Raw genomic sequence first — 21,043 nt, 5'->3', positions numbered from 1 at the left:
TTTATACACTGCCTATCCATTCAAGATTTGCTTTTTATAAAATTAAATATTTACTCTCGAGCTTTGCCTTTTGGCCTATTTAATCCCTGCTTTAATGTACAGGCTGATACAAATTCCTAGCTCAAAACAAGGCTGTAAACTCAATTGTCATCATAAAACGAAATAAAAATGTGCCAGAATTTCAGTGACATACAGATAGTAGGCTCGTTGGTCGACCAATGACTAGCTCGCGACTGACCATCAGCGTTTCATTACAGCGTTCATTCATCTGATAATATCATACACATGCCCGTATTATGGTAGCCATATTTCTTTAGATTACAATGTTAAGATGTTAGGATATACAGAAATAAGAGGGAGAAAAAAAGATATAAAAGTAAGAAGAAAACATATGAATAGAATGGAATAAAAGAGCAGTTAATTTAATTTAGTGACACGAGACATTCTTTGCAATAGTTCCTTCCCTTTACCAATAGCCAATTCTGAATATTTTTTGTATATCGATGTTCAGTTTCCGATTTTCTGGTATCTATATTGAGTGAATTGAATTGAATATCTTGGGAGCAATATAGGAAAATTGTCGCTGGGCGAATGCTGTTTTTGTTGGAGGAATTACACATTTTTGGTGTGACGAGTAACGCGTATGAATATTTTGTTGTATTTTTGATGACATATTTTTTTCCATATGTAAATAAGAATAGTCTTAATGTGTAATTGACGAATATCTAGGATTATAAATTTGAAAAGTGGCTCTGATGGGTGTGACGGGTGACATTTGAAAATTATCCTTAGCAATAGTTTTTTTTAGTTAAAATCAAGGGACGGAGAATTAAAGATGCACAACCTCCCGTATTTTATATAGACCTCATTTTATGTAGATCGCCTTTTATCTGTTGTCAGATATTTTATCCATTTGACATACACAGAATACATGCTCAAGTCACATCCTTCATAGATATTGTTTTAATGTTTCATTTGATATCGATCATTTCAGCAGATTGTGATTATTGTTCAGTCCAATAGAAAATAAGTAAAAATGGACCTTATATACTCTTAATACTGACTTGAAGTTTTTTTTTTTTTTTTAATATTAACTCCACACAGGAGGCCCTTAAGAACGTTGTTGAACTTAAGAACGAATCGTAGAAGCGACCCGTTCTCATGTGACAAATGTCAACCGTGTACAAATGTTGGGCGCGCGTTTGGCGTGTATCCCGACTACGCACCGGTGCTGAAGGGATCAATGACGCTAGTTCCTCAGAGCATCTTCCATTGTATGTCTTTCACAGTGTGACAGATTGCTGTATGAATATGATCCATAGAAAACCCCTTTGATATACATTATTTATTTAATTTTTTATTCATCTAATATATTCAAGTTTAATAAATAAAAGAAAAATTCTTAATTGATAGTGGATAATGGATAAAAATTAAATTTTATAAATGCGGTACATAATGATTGATTCTTAAGTCTTAACAATATTATTGTTTTATATTATATATTCGTCGTCTTGTAGAGAAGTTAAAATTTGTGCATATATCTATTTTTGGATGATAAAGCTGGAATTTTTTTTTTATATCTCGACAGCGCCACATATCGGATCCAAAACTATCCTATGTTTCAAACTGGAAACAACCATACACATTCACAAAATTTCATTGAAACCGGTTGGGCGGTTTCAGAGATTAGCATGTACGAACACAGTGACACCTGATTTTTATACATTAAGATATTATACAGGGTGTCCGGGGGTAAAGTGCAGTAACTTCGTGGGGGGATTCTACATGATCGTAGGAGTAAAAAAGATAAATAACTTTTTCCGAAATTCCAATTTTTTCTTTTTCATACAAAAAGACATACCTGCTAAAAAGCCATAGTGTAGGTGCAAACTTACCCGATAAATTCGCAAGTGTGAACGTGGCAACGTTGCATATTGTGAGTGGCGCGTATCCATGGAAACCGATATTGTGAGTGGCGCGTATCCATGGAAACTGCATGTGAATTGTAAACAATAACAACACAGAGTTCGCCGTATGTTTTGATATTTTACCAAATTCAAAAAGAGAACTGCACTAAAATCACGTTACACTTTTTATTATAAAAAATATTAATAACTCATTGAACACTTAACTAATTTCATCGCTTTTTACTAATTTAAAATATTTTCAAAATGTCCACCTTCTGCTTGTAGGCAAGTATGTAAACGTACAGTAATATTATTTATAATTCGTACATTGTGGCGTATTTCATCTGCGGCTTCGTGAATACGTAACCGGAGATCTTCGACGTTATTTACTTCTTTGGCGTAAACTCGATAGAACTCGATGTTTAAGGAAAACACGCACCGAATAAAGATGTACTTTTTAGTAAGACTTAAACACTAGATAAAGACACTAAGTTTTTATTTAAATGAGACTTTTAACACTAGATAAATTAAATTTTCAAAGTTGTTTACTCCGCGCGTCAAATTATGTGACATTCAAAGCACAGACGTTTGCTTACTGAATTACAACAGCGGGGGGTGCAGGAAGGGGCGCGGGATGTAGATTTGGCAACGACGAAAAAAATAATGCCGTCTAGGCACGTAGAATCACCTCCCGAAGTTACTGCACTTTACCACCGGACACCCTGTATAGATGTCACCTGAAAAAAAACATGTTTTTTAAAAACAGCACCATCTGTTGTATGTAAAAGCTATTGTTTCTCTATCTGCACAGACGGACTGAGCCACAGCAACACATGGCAGGGTACAGCTAGTAATGTAATAAAATGTAAAAGCCCATGGGGCGTGAATAAATAAATATTTTTATTGAATATAAAAAACAGTCTTTCCGCAAGTACTTTTTTAATGTAATACAATGTTTATTTCATTTGGAAGTTTTAATTGTGTTTTTTTTTTTAAAATTCTCTGCTATAAGTATGGTGCTATCTTCATAATAATATTATGAAAATGTTCCAGTTTTGTTTTCACAACCAATGTTTCCGATGGTTTCGTATTGAATGTTGCCATATAAATATTTTAGTTCCTCCGGCACATTAAACATTGGGTTATTCGTTTTTATATTTGGGAAATTTCTATTCTATATAAAATATTATATTTATTCATGCCTTCTCATCACGATGCTTATTTATTTAACTTTGTGAGAGATCTGGTTAGGAGCGTGCAGAGAGAAAACGATAAACCTTTTAAACCTTTGGTTATTTTTCTTCCAATGATACCACAATTCAGAATCGAAACACTATTTGAAGTCGCTTTTGCTAGGTTTAGTGACCTGAATAGCTTACACTCCTTTGTTATGAAAGCGGCGTAAGGCGCCCCCTAGGAAGACATAGCACGATCAAATACTTAAGCCGAGCCATGTCAATAGTCAGAATAACAGAAGGGTGTGTATGAGACAATGTATGAATGTGAATGAACCAACGAGTGTGTGCCAGACTGGGTTTGGCATTACATCCTCTCCCAGCTCTACCTTTGTGTGGAAACGGCATGATGGTTAGTTAGTTAGAGTTCTTTCAAACATTCTTCGCCTTTTCTCCTGTCTTGCAGTGACTTTCCAACATCGGCAGTGTCATAGTGTAACTGCTTTCGGGTAGTTGAATCTCTTATGTAGTCATCACATAACCAAATTTAAATGTTTGTCTAACATAGTTCCCGTAAGCAATCAAGCCATATAAGATCATCGTGTTATCTACAATGTTTCATTTCATTCCATTGATGTTGGTCTAGTCCAGGGGAACCCAATTCAAATTGTTTGGTGGCAATTTGTAGACTATAGCCATCTCTCACAATCGTATTATCGCCTCAATACGCATAAGCATAGCAAGTAGGGCTCGGACTCTTGATGGGGGTTTTGATTTATTGACATCTCCAGACACAAATTGGTGATGCTTTTATATTTTCACTCAATTATTATTCTCGTTTAAATAGTATATCTTGCCATTGGTGCGTTATAAACAAAAAAAATGGCACCTGTTTGACCAGCGTGTTCGCTCTCTTCTTCTCACTTTGCACTCACCCTTCACTTATTAAAATCAGTTGCATTCGATCTTCTGAAAAAAAGAATTATTATTATATTACCTGTTAGAATTGATTGCGAAAATAAGTTCCTTGTGTGGCCATGCGCCTGGCACTTTCAAGCAATAAATCAAAAACCCCATCGAGAGTTCGAGGTCTTTAACAAGAATGTTCTAATTTCACAAAATATAATATAAATGTGATAAAATTTGTGACAATTTTTTGTTGTTGTATGAATACCAAAATCTAAAACATAGAAAGCTGAAATCTTCATTTTGGGCTGCAAAATATCTTTAATTGGGCCGCAGGTTGGACATGCCTGGTCTAGTCCCTTTGACAAAGTTTACAAGGGTTGTGATACAGTGTCTGGGCATTTCTCCTGGTTCCACAACATGGTATTCAACTATCAGATATATGAGCCTTCTTCCCATAGTGACGGCATACTTGGACCATCGTTTCTAAATCCTCTTCACGTTTCCTACAACTATAGTTGCTTTACACTCTCAACAGCTGCACATATCTCCTGAGTTGAGTATCCTGTCAATAGTCCTACTAGTTCTCACAGACTCGTACCTAACTTTCTACCTGTCTCGGAACAGACTTCGTCTAGTGAGGCGATAAGGTGCTTGCATATTATGTACTCATGTTAATTTCAATGAACACATGGTTGCAGGCAATAATGAATACTATCGAATAGTTTTCTGATTCACTTAGGATATATACGTCTCAATTAGATTATGACTCAAACATTACAATGCCTGGATAATTTTAATATTTTTTTAATCTTATCTTGTTCTTTAGTATACTATAGTATATAAATAAATTACAATATAAGTTCTCGTTCTTATCAAAATATTGAATCATTCCTTGTTGACCAGCTATTTGACCTGTTTTAATTCAATAATAAATTTGTTTATCTTATCCTCAATATTGTTTATAATTCATAAAATATTTTTCTTTGTGTTCTCAAAAGTGTCATAGCATTTATTGTTTACTCAAAAGTGCAACATTTTTGCTGATACAGTTTTTAGTTTCAAGTCTACAACCAATAAGGCACCGTCTTCCATGTGAACATGCAAGTAACCGATACTGATTTTGTGACCCGCGTCTTTGCGAAACGTCAAAACTAAATAGCTTTATAACCTCACTCACAACTGCAATGGTTGTCATTTTTTGTTGAATCTTTTGTTCCTAGTATTGATCTAAAGCATACGTGTTGTTAGCACACAATATCCGACACGAGACAATGTCACTATTACTCAGTATTCAGTAACGCTGATATCTGTTGTACACTTATCGAAATATTTGATGTCTTGCAGTATCGTAATATTTTCACTGTTACAAATATATTTGGCCCAGGCTAGGCCATGTTTATAGTCTTGACAAAGTTAGTGGTAACGACTTTAACCAGCAGTTGCGGGGCATCACCAACCAGTTCCCAAAATTTCAACATCTTCTGCTTTTGTATTATGAACCTGCGCGCAGATGTATGCAGATGCAATTGGAGCAGTCCGCTCCGGACAACGAATTTCCAAAGCACGGATAATACCTAACAGTCCAAAGTTATTGCCCTTGAGATTATTTTTCATATCACACTATACAAAAAAAAATTCATCCGAATATTATTGATTATGGTGATCCTGATGACAGTAGTCTTTAAGATACTTGAATCGTCGAGTATCTGATACTCGCATATTCCTGTGGAAGAAGTGTCTAATGGTTCCCTTTACCAATCAAAACTAAAAAAATGTGTATTTTTGCGATGAAATAATATTAATAATATTATTTGTCGAATTCTTTTATTGATTTCTTTTTAGTTATTTTTACTTCCTGTTGTTTAAAAATATGATTCACCCCTTTTGGTGACATTTGGTCATTCTTGGAAAATACATAAATCAAATCAATCTAAAAATGAAACATCAGACTGCAGTTGTAAATCATTGCTAGAAGAGCAATATTAGGATGGGTGTTTATTATCTACATTGTTGATGTGTGACTAATGCATGTGTTTGTTTGTGTTTCAGCTAGTGTTGTAAATAGTGGCTGTAAATATTGTAAAGATGAGTTTGGGGGCGCGAGCTTCCAGCAAGGGGGGAACAAAGGTGGGCGGAGGAGCAAAGCAGAATCACATCTCACATAAGAATACAGACAAAACACAGGTAACTATACAATTCTCCTCCTCCATCAACTCTTCCCTTGTGGGGCCTTCAGGGAAGCAAAAGGGAGTGGTGAGATGAGGCAGATTTGGCCCTCTTCCCTCGTGGGGCCCTCACGGAACCAAGGGGGAGTGGACTTTCGTCGTGGGGCCTTCGGGAACTGGAGAGGAGAGATAAGGCCACCTCCGTGAACGCTTCCCGTGTGAGGCCTTCAGGGAACCAAGGGGGATTAAAGAGGAGAGATGATACCTGGGAAGGCACATTGTGGAACCAGAAGACATCTACATATTCGATGACAACCCTGGTGAACTTTATAAAAAGGACCGGGTGTCTGTTGAAGGAATGAGGTAAAATGGGAGATAGTACAATGGGCCTATGGCCTAAGTGCTCAGGGGAACTATGTGTAAACCGTCTCCGCTCTATAAATAAAAAAATACAATGCTTCTACTCAGTGGCGGTTTGTGGTTTTTTCTTTTAGGGTTCAGAAACTCGAGGGAAGATATTACATTTATGTACCTAATTCATCAAATTTTAAGAGGTTTCTTATTCTTAATTTCTAGCCCATTTTCGTACGAACTTGCATTATTTTTTTTTAATGCAAAGAACACTGTATTTTGCAATTTTATAAAATTACCTAACGAGAGTAAATGCAACAAATCAATAAATGCAACTGCTTTCTGGTTGAAAGCCGAAACCAAACTAAGAAAACGCAACCCGATATTGCAGAACTAGCGACATAAGGCAATGAAATGCAGGAATAAGAAAATAAAAATTTACTACTAACTAAAGAAAAATAACGTTTAACTTGTATCGAGTGCAAAATCCGCTGCCGGTGCGGGCGGTGACCGAAATGGCTCGGACAATCCGGTGACACTCGTCAAACTCCGGAGGTCACGTGGCATCAAACATTCTACTATAGCGGCGCACTAATAATGTTTTGTTTTGGCGTAGGTTATTGGATTTCACCATTAGGGGGATTGTGTTGTTTTGGTTTTTTGTTGTATGAATCATTTTGTGCTGAATCTATAATGCACAACATGAGAATATCCGGTTGCTCTTTGACCATATTTTTCAGTGATGGGGATTTTAATGGCGCGCTGTTTGTAATGTGCTAGTATTAATATAATGCAAATCGTCTTTTTAATGGGGGCTCATTGCACAAACGCACTTTTGAGAAAACCGCCATTGCTTCTACTTACTATACTCATCACCCCGAAGCTACCTCTGGTCCCTGATCATTCTTTTCCAATCTTCAGTTCTTCCCATTATCCTCCAGTACTTCCTCTTCCTCGATCTGCTTGGAAATCTCTTTCACTGGTGCACCCACATGACGCTTTTGTTGTCTTATCATACGGTTTCTTTCCACATGGCCAGAAACCAGCAGTCTTTAACCTTTTCACTGTGTTCTTGATGTTCATAAAATATCACTCATATATATACTAATTAATTAATACAATATATATGTATAAGTGTAAAAGTATAAGTATAATATATAAGTGCTGGTACCTACACTGATGTATGTGTGCTCAAAACCATGTATGATTGTGTGAGAAATGTGGAGATCCGCAAAGAATGCAAGGCTGATGTAAGCATAATGAGTAAGATTAAGAAAGGTACGCTTAGATGGTTTGGGCATGTAGAGAAAGGAGTGTAAGGAGAATATATGATGCAAATGTGAATGGTATCAGAAGTCGGGGATGCCCGAGGAAGACTTGTCTCAAGTGAATCAGATACTTGAGTAGGGCCATGTCAAGAGTCAAAATAAATATGTTTTCGAAATATCGAGTTCTCAATTTTTCTACGATTGGAGTAAAAAATTATATAATAAAATGTGGGTAGCGTTTTTGACAACATTTTTCACATTTGAAATCAAAAATTTATTATTTAGAAGTAGCAATTTTTATTTTAAATGCGCACACCGGAGAAATAATTTTATCTCGTTTCTAAACCAGTATTTGTTTTTGCGGAAAATTAATAAAATAAGATGTATATAACGCATTCGAAAAACTGAACAAAAGTGTTGGAGGGTAACTGAAGGGTTAACCCTTCAGAGGTATGATTTTTTTTTTAATGTGGGCGGGAAATTTTCAAAACAAATGCTTAAAAGCGCTGAGCGCTGGACACATAATTTGGTTATTTTAGCAATCAGGAGCTTTTCATGACTTAATCGAATGATCATCTCTTTCTCTTTGATCCTTCCTTTACATATTCCCAACTTTCGTCCATTTCCCACTTGTTATGCACCCCTGATCTCATTCCATAACACCTCAAAAAATGTATGTGCCTATCTCAAAATGAGTATTTATTTTGTGTCTTCTTGCAGCGAGCATCGGTCGCAGACTCGGGCGATGATGCCAGTTTCCGTCAGAAGGTCCAGCACCTGATGGAGATGTCGCAGCGCTCCGAGGAGGATGTGTGCTCGGCGCTGCACGACTGCGACCAGGACCTGGCCAAAGCTTGCGACATGCTCTTCGAGGAGGCCGACAGTTCACAGGTATTAGACAGTTCACAGATATTAGACTGTTCACAATGTATCCTGAGAGGGCAAAGTCACCAGTTTCCATCGGAATGTACATCAGCACCTGATGGAAAAGTGAGAAAACTAGTCTACTACGGATCTTGAGATACTTGGGTCACGCTGCTTACCGAACTGGAGAACCTTATGGTCACTGGCAAAGTGGAAGGCACGGTCTTCTGATGGCCCCCGTCGTTGATTGGTTATGATCCTTCACTACGAATTTGGAGGTAGCGGGTTCAAATCCCTGCATCCGCTACTAAATATAATTGATTCGTTTGTGTTATTTCGCAATTTATTAATTTCAAAATAATATATGGTTTATTTGCGGCACGATCCAGCGTGGTAGATACTCTCAGTATCTCCCTGGTTAAAGACCACCATCCAGAATCAAAAAGTTGCTTGAAATGGCTTAAGCCGTGTTTGGTGACCAGACCTGAATAGCCAACACTTAAAATATCTATTCAATTCAATTAGTTTATTCCTTTAAAAACATTACAAAATTACATTTTATTTCGTTTTTAAGTACATTTGTAAAATGGTATTACATAATAAGTAAGCGGTGTATAAACTATACCAGCATCAATAGAGCTTGCCTTTTAAAGGCAGCTTCACCTTCAGCTAAATATGTCGATATCTGAATTGATTCTGTGTGTAAACTAGCGGTGTATAAACTATACCAGCATCAATAGAGCTTGCCTTTTAAAGGCAGCTTCACCTTCAGCTAAATATGTCGATATCCGAATTGATTCTGTTCAACAGCAAGACTGTTCTCCCCACCGGCATGACCTGCAGGCAAGTTAGTCCTGCAGGCCGGGAGATAAAACAGTCTATGCTGTCGGTGATGGAGATAACCATCAGGAACATAGAGACTAATACTCTCCATGATAGTCGGATTTTCAAACCATCCGCTAATCAGTTTGAAGAAGTGTGATACAATATGCACATTTCTTCTGATGGTTCATACCGAGCATGCCCAAGAGAAAGTCAGTAGGATAGAGCCACGGGTAGTAGCCATACTCCCTCAGGTAGAGGAATCTCAGAAATATCATGCTATCATGCTTTAGTCTCATTTACTTCAGACGTTTGGGAGCAGTTGGGACCTTCGTGCGGTACAACGTAAATCACCGTTGCTCAATTGTCACAGAGATCCTGATTTTTGGTATCCGCAGGCAGTAGTTCATAAGGGCTGTTGGAGTGGGCAATGGAACAATACTATGTATGTATTCATGTTACTAAGTAGTCCATCAGGGCTATTGGAGTGGGCAATGGAACAATACTATGTAGGTATTCATGTTACTAAGTAGTCCATCAGGGCTATTGGAGTGGGCAATGGAACAATACTATGTATGTATTCATGTTACTAATTGAATTGTAAATTTCCTTCAGGGTCAATGGCAGACAAAAGAGAAGAAAAAGAAGAAGGTGGTGGCGGCTGCGTCTGCGATGGCGGGAGGGCTGAATGAGTGTGGCGCGGGGGAGGACTGGGGGGAGGGGATCGTGCCCTCGCCCGGCATGCAAACTTCACAGCCGCGGGAGAGGGGCGCACCCAGAGGATGTAAGCAATCAACCAAACCATCCCTAACTAATCATAATGACTTTTATCTGCAGGAGTAGGCAGAGAGGATGGACTGCTACACAATTCTGTCTTGGAACACACTCCTTACTCCAATCACATTCATACATAGTCTCATTTTTATTTATTGTGAAATACTGTAAATACAATAACATTTCTCAAAAATCGGATCATTGTAATATTACATTTTAGATACTCGTACATAGCCTTCCATTATTCTGGTCCGACTCAAGCATTCGATTCACCTTGATCGTGCCATGTCTTCTTGGGCATTCCCAATAATTTCTATTTGCTTAGGTGACATGCGTCATATTTTCTCTTTATACACATTTTTTCATTCATCCGCCCTAACCATCCAATATTCCCTTTTTTAATCTCATTCAGTACGCTTATATCAGCCTCGCATTCTTTCCAAAACTCCACTTTTTTAAATACATCGATTTGAATTTTACTTTTGTTTTCGGTAATGAATGAATGCAAATCTTGGAAGAGCAAATTAACCCACTTCCCAACAATCCGATTGAGCTGAAACCCGACATTTAGACTCGTTGATGACAATGCATTCTATCAACTTTCAGTGGCCAACACGTACACACGTAGAGACATATAAGCATTTCTCTGAAATTGGATGGCATTACAGCAATAAATAAATGTCGGTCCTACCCAATTGGGATTTGGCGCTGTTGTTGTTAGTGTGGTTCAATCCAGTCCGGGGAGGAAGGTTTACCAAATATATATTTTTTTGAACTTTTAAAAGATATTTTAAAAGACTTACCTTTTTAAGCTGTCGTACCCTTAAATTAAATATACCAATCCTAAGAGAAAGTCCAGTAATATTCAATTTTTCAATTAAGTCCTAAATCCTGTATCTAAATTTCGCCAATATACAATTAGATAATGTTAACTAAGTGTTAATCTCAAGTGACCTACCAGGTAAGTATTGTACTGTATATTTTCTCCATAAATAGTTAAGTAATAACATAGATCACTGTAGAAATGTATTATAAGTTTGAGGTGTTTTTGCACAAAAACGGCGCTATACAAGTCATCCAAGTATTATTATTATTATTATTATTATTATTTATTCAGAGCAGTTTAAGAGCTATTCCCTGGGGAGGAAGGTTTAATCCCCAGTCGAACCACTTTTTTTTCTTTGAAATTGGATGCTAGCCGTCCCAAGAGATGTCGCAACTAGGTGGAATATGGATTTATTGTAGTAAAAAGTATTTTTTACAGGTTGATTTTTTAATACATTGTTTTTACCACACATACGTCTCGGGAATCTCACTTGTACATATAACAATTATATTATAAATCAAGTGGCAATTTCTACAATAATCATTGTGTTGTATATTCCAGACCGTGGGCGTGGAGACTTCGAGGAGGAGCACCCGGGGAGGGGCATGCGTCGCGGGCGGGGCGGAGCGCGCGGGGGACGTGGCGGGGGCCGGGGAGGGGGCCGTGGGGGCGCCAGGGTAGGCCCGCCCCCCCGGGGACCCCCCCGAGGCCCTCCCCGCCAGCCGCACTACACGGAGCCCCAGGAGGAGAACTGGGAAACTCCAGGAGGTGACACACTCATCCTTACCATTTCAGAATAATAAGTCACACCCTTACAAGTCTGGAGAACTTGAAATTTTTTAAATGTTCTAATGCAGCAGTTCCCAATCTTTTAAAATATGTATTTTAATTTCACTTTTGGATTAGGGAATGAATGAACGAAAATCTTGGAAGTGGAAGTTAACTCGACAGATAGGCTCGTTGCTGATGACAATGCATTCTTTTAACTTTTGGTGGCAATCACGTACACACACTTTTACTCACTTCTCTGAAATCGGATGATATTACAGCAGTTAACATACGAAATAAATTTATACTGACCTACCCGATCGGTATTTTTATATAATGAGCTTCTACTGATGCGCTCATATCTGATTTCCCAATAAGTTTAGCAGTACATAGGTTTTTTAATCTCTAAATAATATCTAATAAAGTCGCTAACCGCGTCTGTCTGTTCGTTTAGTTCATCTAAACCAGAGGTTCCCAAACTTTTTTGCCCCGTAGACCACTTGCCAAATATTTTTTTTCCGTTGACACCCTGCCTGCCGAATATTGAATTTTTCTACAACTATTAACGTCCCATGTGATAATCATTTATTTTTTTCGTAAAAACATTCCCTTCCCTTGCCTGTCCAACAACCGTGTCTTTACACTGTGCAGTCAGGGGCGCCCTTGTGAGGTATTACACCAAATGAAAATGAAGTAGGATAAGCAACGGAATTTCTTCCTGAAGCTGGCCCTACAGAACTGCCCCTTAAGTTCTTTGTCGGTGCTTATTCCGGTCAGTTCTTCTTGTCACATGATATCCGTTTCTTCAACATTCAACTGTGTGAATTGTATTTAAATGTTGAACGTCATTATTACCCTGTAGGTTTTTCAAAAACAAGTTGTAGAACTAGGAAAATTCGCAGCTTCCAATGTGCAATGTTTGGCTTGAATATATTAATTCTGATGAGAAAAGGAACGTAGACCCTATTTATATACCTCAATTAACAACTTTACGAAATATAAAAATACAAATATCAAATAAGTAATTTCTCAGTCATTTGTGTTGGTCTATTGTATCATTTACGGAACTCCTAAATGTTGACTTGAGGTAAATGGGGATCCGCTCGTGTGTACCCTTATTTGAATCTCGTTAACCCCCAAATTTTTTTCTCGCTGACTTAGACCCCCCAGCAAGCCTAAACCACTTTGGGAACCTCTGATCTAAACCAAGAAATGGAATTTGAAATTGGTTTCACTATCATTTAGAGAATTTCTCCTGGAAGGTTTATGTATAGAATACATGCATATTATATTTATAGAAAGTAGAGAAAATTCGATCTTTATCGTAGAATTCACAACCTCAAAACTTTACTCCAAATCATTCACAACACCAAGCAACGCCAGGTACACGTCGGCTAGTTTTTGCTCTCCAAATAAGAAACCCATCGAGATTTATAGTTTTGTTGGTCGTGAATATTTCTTGGATGCCAGAGCAACTATAACATTTGGCTCGGTTGTTAGAGCGGTTGATTCCAGTCCTTGGGAACGAAGGAACAATCTTCAGTAATTTAAAAAAAATTTATTATGTAAATGGTGTAAAAATACCATCAAGTCTGACGCTTCTAATCTAGGAATAAGATACTGATTAATAGTAGAAATAAGAGCAGAATTTTATTAATTTAGATTAGTTTTTAGCTTTGGATAAGTAGTATAGTAATTAGTTTCTACCCCGGTGATGATAGTCTTATCAATTTTTGCGGCTTGTTTTAAGCTGATAGTATAAAGCTTACTTAACCCCTCCAGCTTTCGAGGGTCATATATGACCGAGTGTCCATATTTTATAAAAGTATTTTTATCTTTTTTTCTATCATGCAGAAATATTTAATTTTTTGACATTCGAAAGAGAAATAATAATTCTTTCCAGTATACTGGAATCCATTAATAAAATCCTAAAAATAGGCAAAATGAATAATTAATATTTCGCACATAACACAATCTGTTTAACTTTAAAAATTATTTCTTATTTTTTATTATATGAACGAGATAAAAGTGAAGGTACAGTTTTTTTACAAATTCCCCAAACAAAACGAATGTGTTTTCGAAAATTCTCTCAATTTTTCTATGATTCGAGTAAAAATGTGGTTTTGCATTTTTGACAACATTTTTCACATTTGATATTAAAATTTTATGATTTAAAAATAGTAATGTTTATTTTAAATGCATACACCTGAAAGATAATTTGTCAACTTTCTAAAATATTTTCCTCTTCAGCCTCATAACAAACTTTAATTGGGGAGGCTATAGTCTCACTGGATTTTCATATTACTGTGGTATTCACAACTAATATAATTGTTACTTCCAGACACATGCGGCGGCGACAGTTTCCCCCCGGCCGAGGACTGGGACAACGAGGAGTGGTCTGGATCCACCGCCGTGTTCACACCCTCCAGTGCCCCCCTACCCCAGGAGATGCCCAGCATGTCTAACAGCCTCTCCAACATGGCCAACAACATGTCCAACAACATGTCCAACAACATGTCCAACATGTCCGGGGACGGCGAGTACCTGGAGGTGTCGCCAGCCCATCAGGACCACCAGGACTTTCTGGAGACCGACTACAAGGACACACCTACTCCCACCCAGGATCCTGCCGTCTATGGCTACAGTAACTCTGCGCATCATATAACTAAGGTAAGGCACCATGTCCTTGTACATGTCCCACATTGTTATGGTTGCCATCTGTCCCCATATATCGGGAATATATAACTATCACCGTTATCGAGCCCTCTTTCCCTTTATAATGTCCCGATTTAAAGACAAGCGCGATTGCTGTTTTACTTCTGTATTTTGCATTTTATTGATGAATTTTGGGAAGTTTTGGCGAAAAAACTGGAGAGATTCATTTTACGAGACCCTCGCCACATAAGGAAACCTTGAATATGGTCAATAAATTTATTATAATGTATAGCACTCACTAGCACAGTACCTTCCTATAGGATGTTATCTTTAATGTTTCATCTTGTTCCTTTGACAGTAGAGCCCAGTCTCTTTATTAAAGTTTACCTAGGTTGTTGTTGGGTAATGTCTCCTTTTCCACAGTGTAGAATTGAATGTCCCCCATTCCCATTTATCCCATTAGTCACTAGTGGGTTTCTTCATCTTCAGGCTCTCAAATGTATCCAGTTAAATGATGATATTTGGTAGGAAGAGTCTGGAAAACATATTTGAAGACAATTTAACCTTCTGACCCTGGAAACATTTGCTGTATATTTGCCACAGTAGTGAATGGCTGCCAATATACATCCTAGTTAGTTGCATCGTGCTAATGTATGTGTGTTGCTAATGGTTTGCAGCCACAGAGCCCGGTAGCCATGAGCGTGTCGGGCACCCTCTCAGCGGCGCAGTCACAATACCTCTCGCAGCTGACACAGAAGTCCGAAGCTCTCAAACAGGACCCCAGGAACTTGCTCAACTCACAAGGTCAGTTCTAACAAATAAACCACTCGAGTGATGTGTGCTCAATTTAATTCATATGGAAACATATATGAACTGTTTACTGCGGTTTAAAGCCAATGACTCCGCTTAGATTTCACCATCTATCACATATTTTTAAGTTCTATAAATTTGGCACATTATGGCAAGCGATCGGACAAGACGTTTTGCAAACTTGCCCATAATATGCCAAAAATCATTTTGAGTGGTTATTATTCCTCACTTCAACTTAGGTTGGGGTGACAAACTCCATACCATTTGATGACCGCGAGTGTCATTTTGATTTCATTTAAAAGTTCTCCGCTGATTCATGGCCCGTTTTAGCAAACTGACATGTATAAGAATACCGTTGTTATAATAATAATTGAATAATTTGTATAGTGCCATTTTGTGAAAATAGATTATTCTCAATAGCTTGTCATAATTAATAATATAAAAATAATATAAGATTACGATTTACTCAGAATAGCATTTCTGATTACGTATACACATTGTTTGGTTCACTTAACCGCTTGAATGCCGGCGTATCCCCAGTGGATATCTGACATACGCACCCATCGAGTGCCGGCATATCCCAAGCCGATTTGCTAGCAGCTGAACTGCACCTGACTCAATTTTATGGTATTTTGAACTTTAAAAAATGCTCCTAGCACACTAAAATATATTTAATTCGCTTGGCAAAGAAATAATATGTCTTAATATTATTCTATCCTGTCGTTTCGTCACTTGTAAACATGTTTATTTTATTTGTGAACAAATAATGCCTCTGCATTTTGGAATCGTCATTAACCTTGCAACGGGCTTCTTTTGTTTGTTTATGTCATATTACTACATATATTTATTTAGATTCATTGTGGAGGACATTTATTTAGCTTTATGAAAATATATTAAAATCATTAAAAAATCTTTCGATTTCTTTATTCAACTTTTTTATATAAAGTAAGTGAAAAAAAATCATTTCTCTGAATATAAGTAGCTATTCTGGGGAAACTACTTATAATAATACCTATAAATATACAATTTTTATAAATATATAAATAGATGATCTGGTAAGACTATAAAATTTACAAAAACATCATTTTGCAAGAAACAAGTAAGTTTTTATGAAATGATTCACAGCAGTCCTCGCTCCAGTATTCGGTCACGGGAGCTCGGCGTTCCAAAGGTTAATGTTAATTTTATTTTACTTTACTTATGTTAAGGAAACCAAAAGTCTTGCAGTTTTTCGTGAGTTATGTCTCAATATTGTGAAGTCCAAATATAGTAGTTTTAGAATAGATGTACACTAGATAAAAAATGTTAAATTTTAAACTAAATAAAATACGCTTTATATAAAAAAAAAATGAAGCCGTCAAAATTTTGTTGAACTAAAAAAAAAAAAGTAACAGTAGAGTTTCTTACAAGATTCTTAATAGAAGACGATCCCCATGATAAGAAGGTAAAAAGTAGTAGCATTAGACACCTTGACTTAAGGGGGGGCTAGGTTTAATTCGTACGAAAAAAGGCATTTTTTTGTGAATTCTTTGTGACAACACAGTTAAAATCTCTATTAAATCTAATAGGACAGTAAAGTATGACATATTAAGAATGTTGTATAAAATTTTCACAGAGAAATATTAAAAAACACGGCAATGGCAGCAATTATTCGGACGTGTCTCAAAAAAAAGTCGAATGGCGGTGCCCCTCATAACTCGGTGCTGGGTCATCTGAAATCAAAAAATCATAGTTCATTCGTTAGATAATAGTTTTTCTCAGGTAACGCTGGGAGAGTTTTTCGAAATTTTAATTTTTCACTTTTTTGGAACACTTTGAAGGGAAAAACGCTATTTTTAGTGAAAAAAAATCGGCTAATTTGTTATTGTAAAATAATAATTATTAACAAATTTGAAAAAACTCTCCAGCGTTACCTCGTAAATTATGTACAGAAATAGTTTTCAAAATTTCAAAAGGATCAGTGCAGTAGTTTTGAAGTTATGACGGGCACCGACTTTGAAAACGTGAGTTGTGGGAAAAACGCCATAAAGTTTTGAACACTAAAAAATCTGGGATTAAACGTTTATAAGCAAATTTTATCTGCTTACCTCACACTGAATCATCAATGCCAGGTCCATAAAGGATGTTGCTATCATCCATGATGTCTAAAGCACCTTTTTGCTCCTGTCTACGACGAATCCTGCCTTCTTTAGTTTGTCTCTCAGCTTCCTGCTCTGCTCGGCTTATACGTACGGTCGGGTAGGGATTAAAATCCGACAGGTATAAAAATACTCATAACTTCGTCAATTTTGCTCCAATCAACTTGAAATTTGAAATGAATATTCTTAACATATTAAGCATTTATTTGAAAAATTTAAAAAAAAAAATGCAAAAAAAATAATTCAAAAAAAATAATTTTTAAACCCTAGTTTAACACTGTGTGGCCATGAACGGTGGTTAATTTGTTTGTTTTTTTTTTTGTCTGCTTTCCAGTTTATGGTAACAACTACGGTGTGTACGGGCAGACGGACCTGTCCAACCAGAGGAAACCACTGCAGAGAGTGAGGGTTCCACCACCATCCAAGGTAAATTATCTTGCATCTATTTTATAGTCAAATTAACAACTGAAATCATTTGCCGCTAGGTAAATCCTAAATATTAATTGTGCATTTAAAAAAAAGGTCAGCTACAGAGTCAGCCATAAACATAACATTGTTGGGTAATTGCTGCAACTAGGTAACTATGAAATCAGCCTTTTCGAGTTACACACAAAACCATACTGCCCATGCATGCCACGGTTCCCTGATATTTCATCAAAATGAAAATTCAACACACCTTTAAAAAGTGATATAGAGTCAGTAAAAGTGATGAAACATAAACTAGGTTTAATAGTTACCTATGTAATCTATTCAACCTAATTTTTGTTTCACATATTTTCATGACTTTATATCACTTTTTGGAGGTGTGTTGAATTGTCATTTTGATGACATACCCGGTCACCGCATGCCACAAATATAAAATATGTGTAATTTGAAAAACCCGATTTCGGAATTACATACCTAGTTTCCTGGCTGTAGTAATTACACCACGATTTAAAGAAAGTTTTGCTGGAACCTCAATTTTGACCTCTTTGGTCCTTCTTACATAACTACCCTCAAATGTATCCCGTTGAATGATGATATTTGGTAGGAAGAGTCTGGAAAACATAATTGAAGACAATTTAACCTTCTGACACTGGATACATTTGACTATATTTGCAACTCTGTAACCCCCGACCCTCTTTTTCCCTCCTTCCTTCAGCCATGCAACATATCCCAAATGGGGATGTTATATTGTCACTGACTTCGGGCAGTTGGAACTCTTGTGAGGTATCGCATTAAAAAAACATTGGGTGGGCTGTAAGACGGACTCAGCCGCAGTGGAATACATGTCTTATGCGTGCTGCAGAGGGTGTACCAAATACTCTACTTACATGTATTCACGCATCGCAAAGCTTTCACATTTGTTCTGAACGCTCGCTCTCGTTACTCCGAGGTGGTGGGCTGGATAGTGGCGACTCAGGCAGTGACTGCGGCAACTCGCGCGTAGATAAATTTAACCTCGATTTCGTCATGCCTGGCGCCATCAGTTTACGCGACATATGCATGATCGAGTAATGGCTTCTTTCCTCTACACAATGATACCAAAATAAGGCTCGCGGGTACTACCGTTGCAGCGGTAATAGTGTTACATGTTTTTGTTACAAGCAAGCAACCTACTAAATTAAACCCATTTAATCATAACCACGTAAACACCTCAGCACAGGTTCTCCCAGTGAGGTGTTCACGAAACATATAACATTATCCACCACAGTGTCACCTACTCAAACCTACCTCACACCCAGCATAAAACACCATATTTACAACAGTTCTAAATTTATGTATTATATACAAATGTAAATATTTGGTAGACACTGTAATGTATGTATAGAAATAAATAAATAAATAAAATGAAATGAAAGACGTTTCACCTCAAAAAAGATTATTTTTGATATGTGGTCGATATAAGGGACTTGAGATCAAGAGATCTCCAAGCCTCAGAATATAAAACTTTCTGCCATTTCCATTCCTGAGTATCCAGACTTAGTAATAGTATTTTCACGATTAGAAGAACTATTATCCTTATTTTTCTCAATGTAGTGTTTGTGATTGTAAAATTTTTATTGCTCAGCTGATGGTAAATTAATCCAATGTTTTCAGATTCCGTCGAGTGCTGTGGAGATGCCCGGTGAGAACCTGGGCGCCGGCTCTGTGGGTCTGTTGGATGTGCAGTTCGGGGCTCTGGACTTCAGTTCAGACTCCTCACCATTCCTCTCCGAAGCCGTGCAGGTTTCTGCCAATGACTTCAACTCAAACACCGTGAGAATTATTTAATCTTTATTATGTGTCCGTAAACTAGTGATACAACCGGGAAACTGGGGAATCTACATCACATAGAGAATCCAAAAAAAAACTATTTGATATATACAGTAGTACTCCGTTTTTTGAAAAACCCGATAATTTGAAAATAGCATAATTCAAAATTTTCAAAAAACAGGTTTTTTTTAATTATAAATTTGTTCATTCGTAATTCGAAATTTATTTATGTCTGTGCACGAAAATTTGTCCGTGTAATACGAAAAAATTCTGTTTTGGGAAAATAAATCACAATTTCGTGCTGTAAAATGTTATTTTATGTGGATATATACGTCATTCTAATTTATATTATTATTTTGTTAATCTGAATCGATTTACACTGGAATGTACATTTTTTCGAATATACTTAGAATATTCGGAGTTGGGCTGGCCTGAGCGTAATCGGATGAGATGAACTGGTGGACGCAATCTGTTAGCCATAAGTTGATAGAAGTTTTTCTAGTCTGTAGTAGATAATAATAAGATAGATCATTGTAGAAATACATAATAATACAGCGCCCTTGAAGTAATTTTTCACATAAACGTCGCTATACAAATCATCCAAATATTATTATTAAAATAAAAAGTTATACCATAAAATTGACTCCATATGTGATGAAGATTCTCCAGTTTCCCTCTTGTACCACTAGTTTCCGGACACCGTGTATAGCAGTAATTGAGTCACATCATTGGTTTACATTGCTGTTGAAGACTTTTTGTGTCTCCAATGCTGGTTACACACACCTTCACTATTGTTTTTTTTAATGCATTACTGTTGACTCATAGGGTACTGTTATATTGTATCTTTATGCCAATCAATTATATCTTACGGTATAGTAGTCTGGGGAGGATGCTCTAACACGATATTAGATCCATTAATTAAAGCTCAAAAATTGATAATGCGGACTATTTACAAAGTACACTATATTCACCCCACGAAGGACTTATTTAACGACTTCAAAGTACTCAACATAAAATCCTTATACGTCAAAAACATATCCTCCTACTATAAATTCAAACATACGAAAAAAAATATTTTTGAATCGACCCATAACACAAGATATTCCAACAAATCCAATTATAATATTCCCCCAATAAAAACCTCAATGGCACAAAGACAATTTAACTTTCTTGCTCCAAAACTATTCAATAATTTAACGTTAGAAATAAAATCAATAGCCAAATACGACAGTTTCAGGAAAGCGCTCGGGGATTTTTTGATGTGTGATTGTTATAGTGTTAGTAGCCTATTCCAAGTACTCAGATAGAGGTGTATATATTGTTTATATGCGTGAGGATGCGTCATATGGGTGTATGTATACATGTGTTGTTATATG

General features: G+C 36.8%; 1 protein-coding gene across 10 annotated transcripts in view; it reads left to right on the top strand.

The window, feature by feature from the left end:
- lig (ubiquitin-associated protein-like lingerer) overlaps positions 1–21,043 on the top strand; it is a 50,054-nt gene that overhangs the window by 1,294 nt on the left and 27,717 nt on the right. For 6 of the 10 annotated variants that reach the window (XM_089646348.1, XM_089646347.1, XM_089646346.1 and 3 more), the window contains exons 2-9: positions 6,041–6,175; positions 8,496–8,666; positions 10,077–10,245; positions 11,623–11,829; positions 14,171–14,499; positions 15,162–15,288; positions 17,767–17,858; positions 19,512–19,670. In XM_089646348.1, coding sequence (XP_089502474.1) covers positions 6,077–6,175; positions 8,496–8,666; positions 10,077–10,245; positions 11,623–11,829; positions 14,171–14,499; positions 15,162–15,288; positions 17,767–17,858; positions 19,512–19,670 — 1,353 coding nt within the window. In that variant the 5' untranslated portion in view covers positions 6,041–6,076. Of the gene's footprint in view, positions 1–4,995; positions 5,096–6,040; positions 6,176–8,495; positions 8,667–10,076; positions 10,246–11,622; positions 11,830–14,170; positions 14,500–15,161; positions 15,289–17,766; positions 17,859–19,511; positions 19,671–21,043 lie in introns of those variants that run through there. The other 4 variants (XM_089646342.1, XM_089646344.1, XM_089646340.1 and 1 more) reach the window with 3 other exon arrangements.

Source organism: Hesperophylax consimilis, chromosome 24, assembly GCF_061612785.1.
Source record: "Hesperophylax consimilis isolate HC1 chromosome 24, BYU_Hcon_1.0, whole genome shotgun sequence".
In the NCBI taxonomy this organism is placed as follows: Eukaryota; Metazoa; Arthropoda; class Insecta; order Trichoptera; family Limnephilidae; genus Hesperophylax; species Hesperophylax consimilis.
The sequence above is the reverse complement of the archived record's forward strand: the minus strand, read 5'-3'. Positions and strand labels throughout refer to the sequence as shown.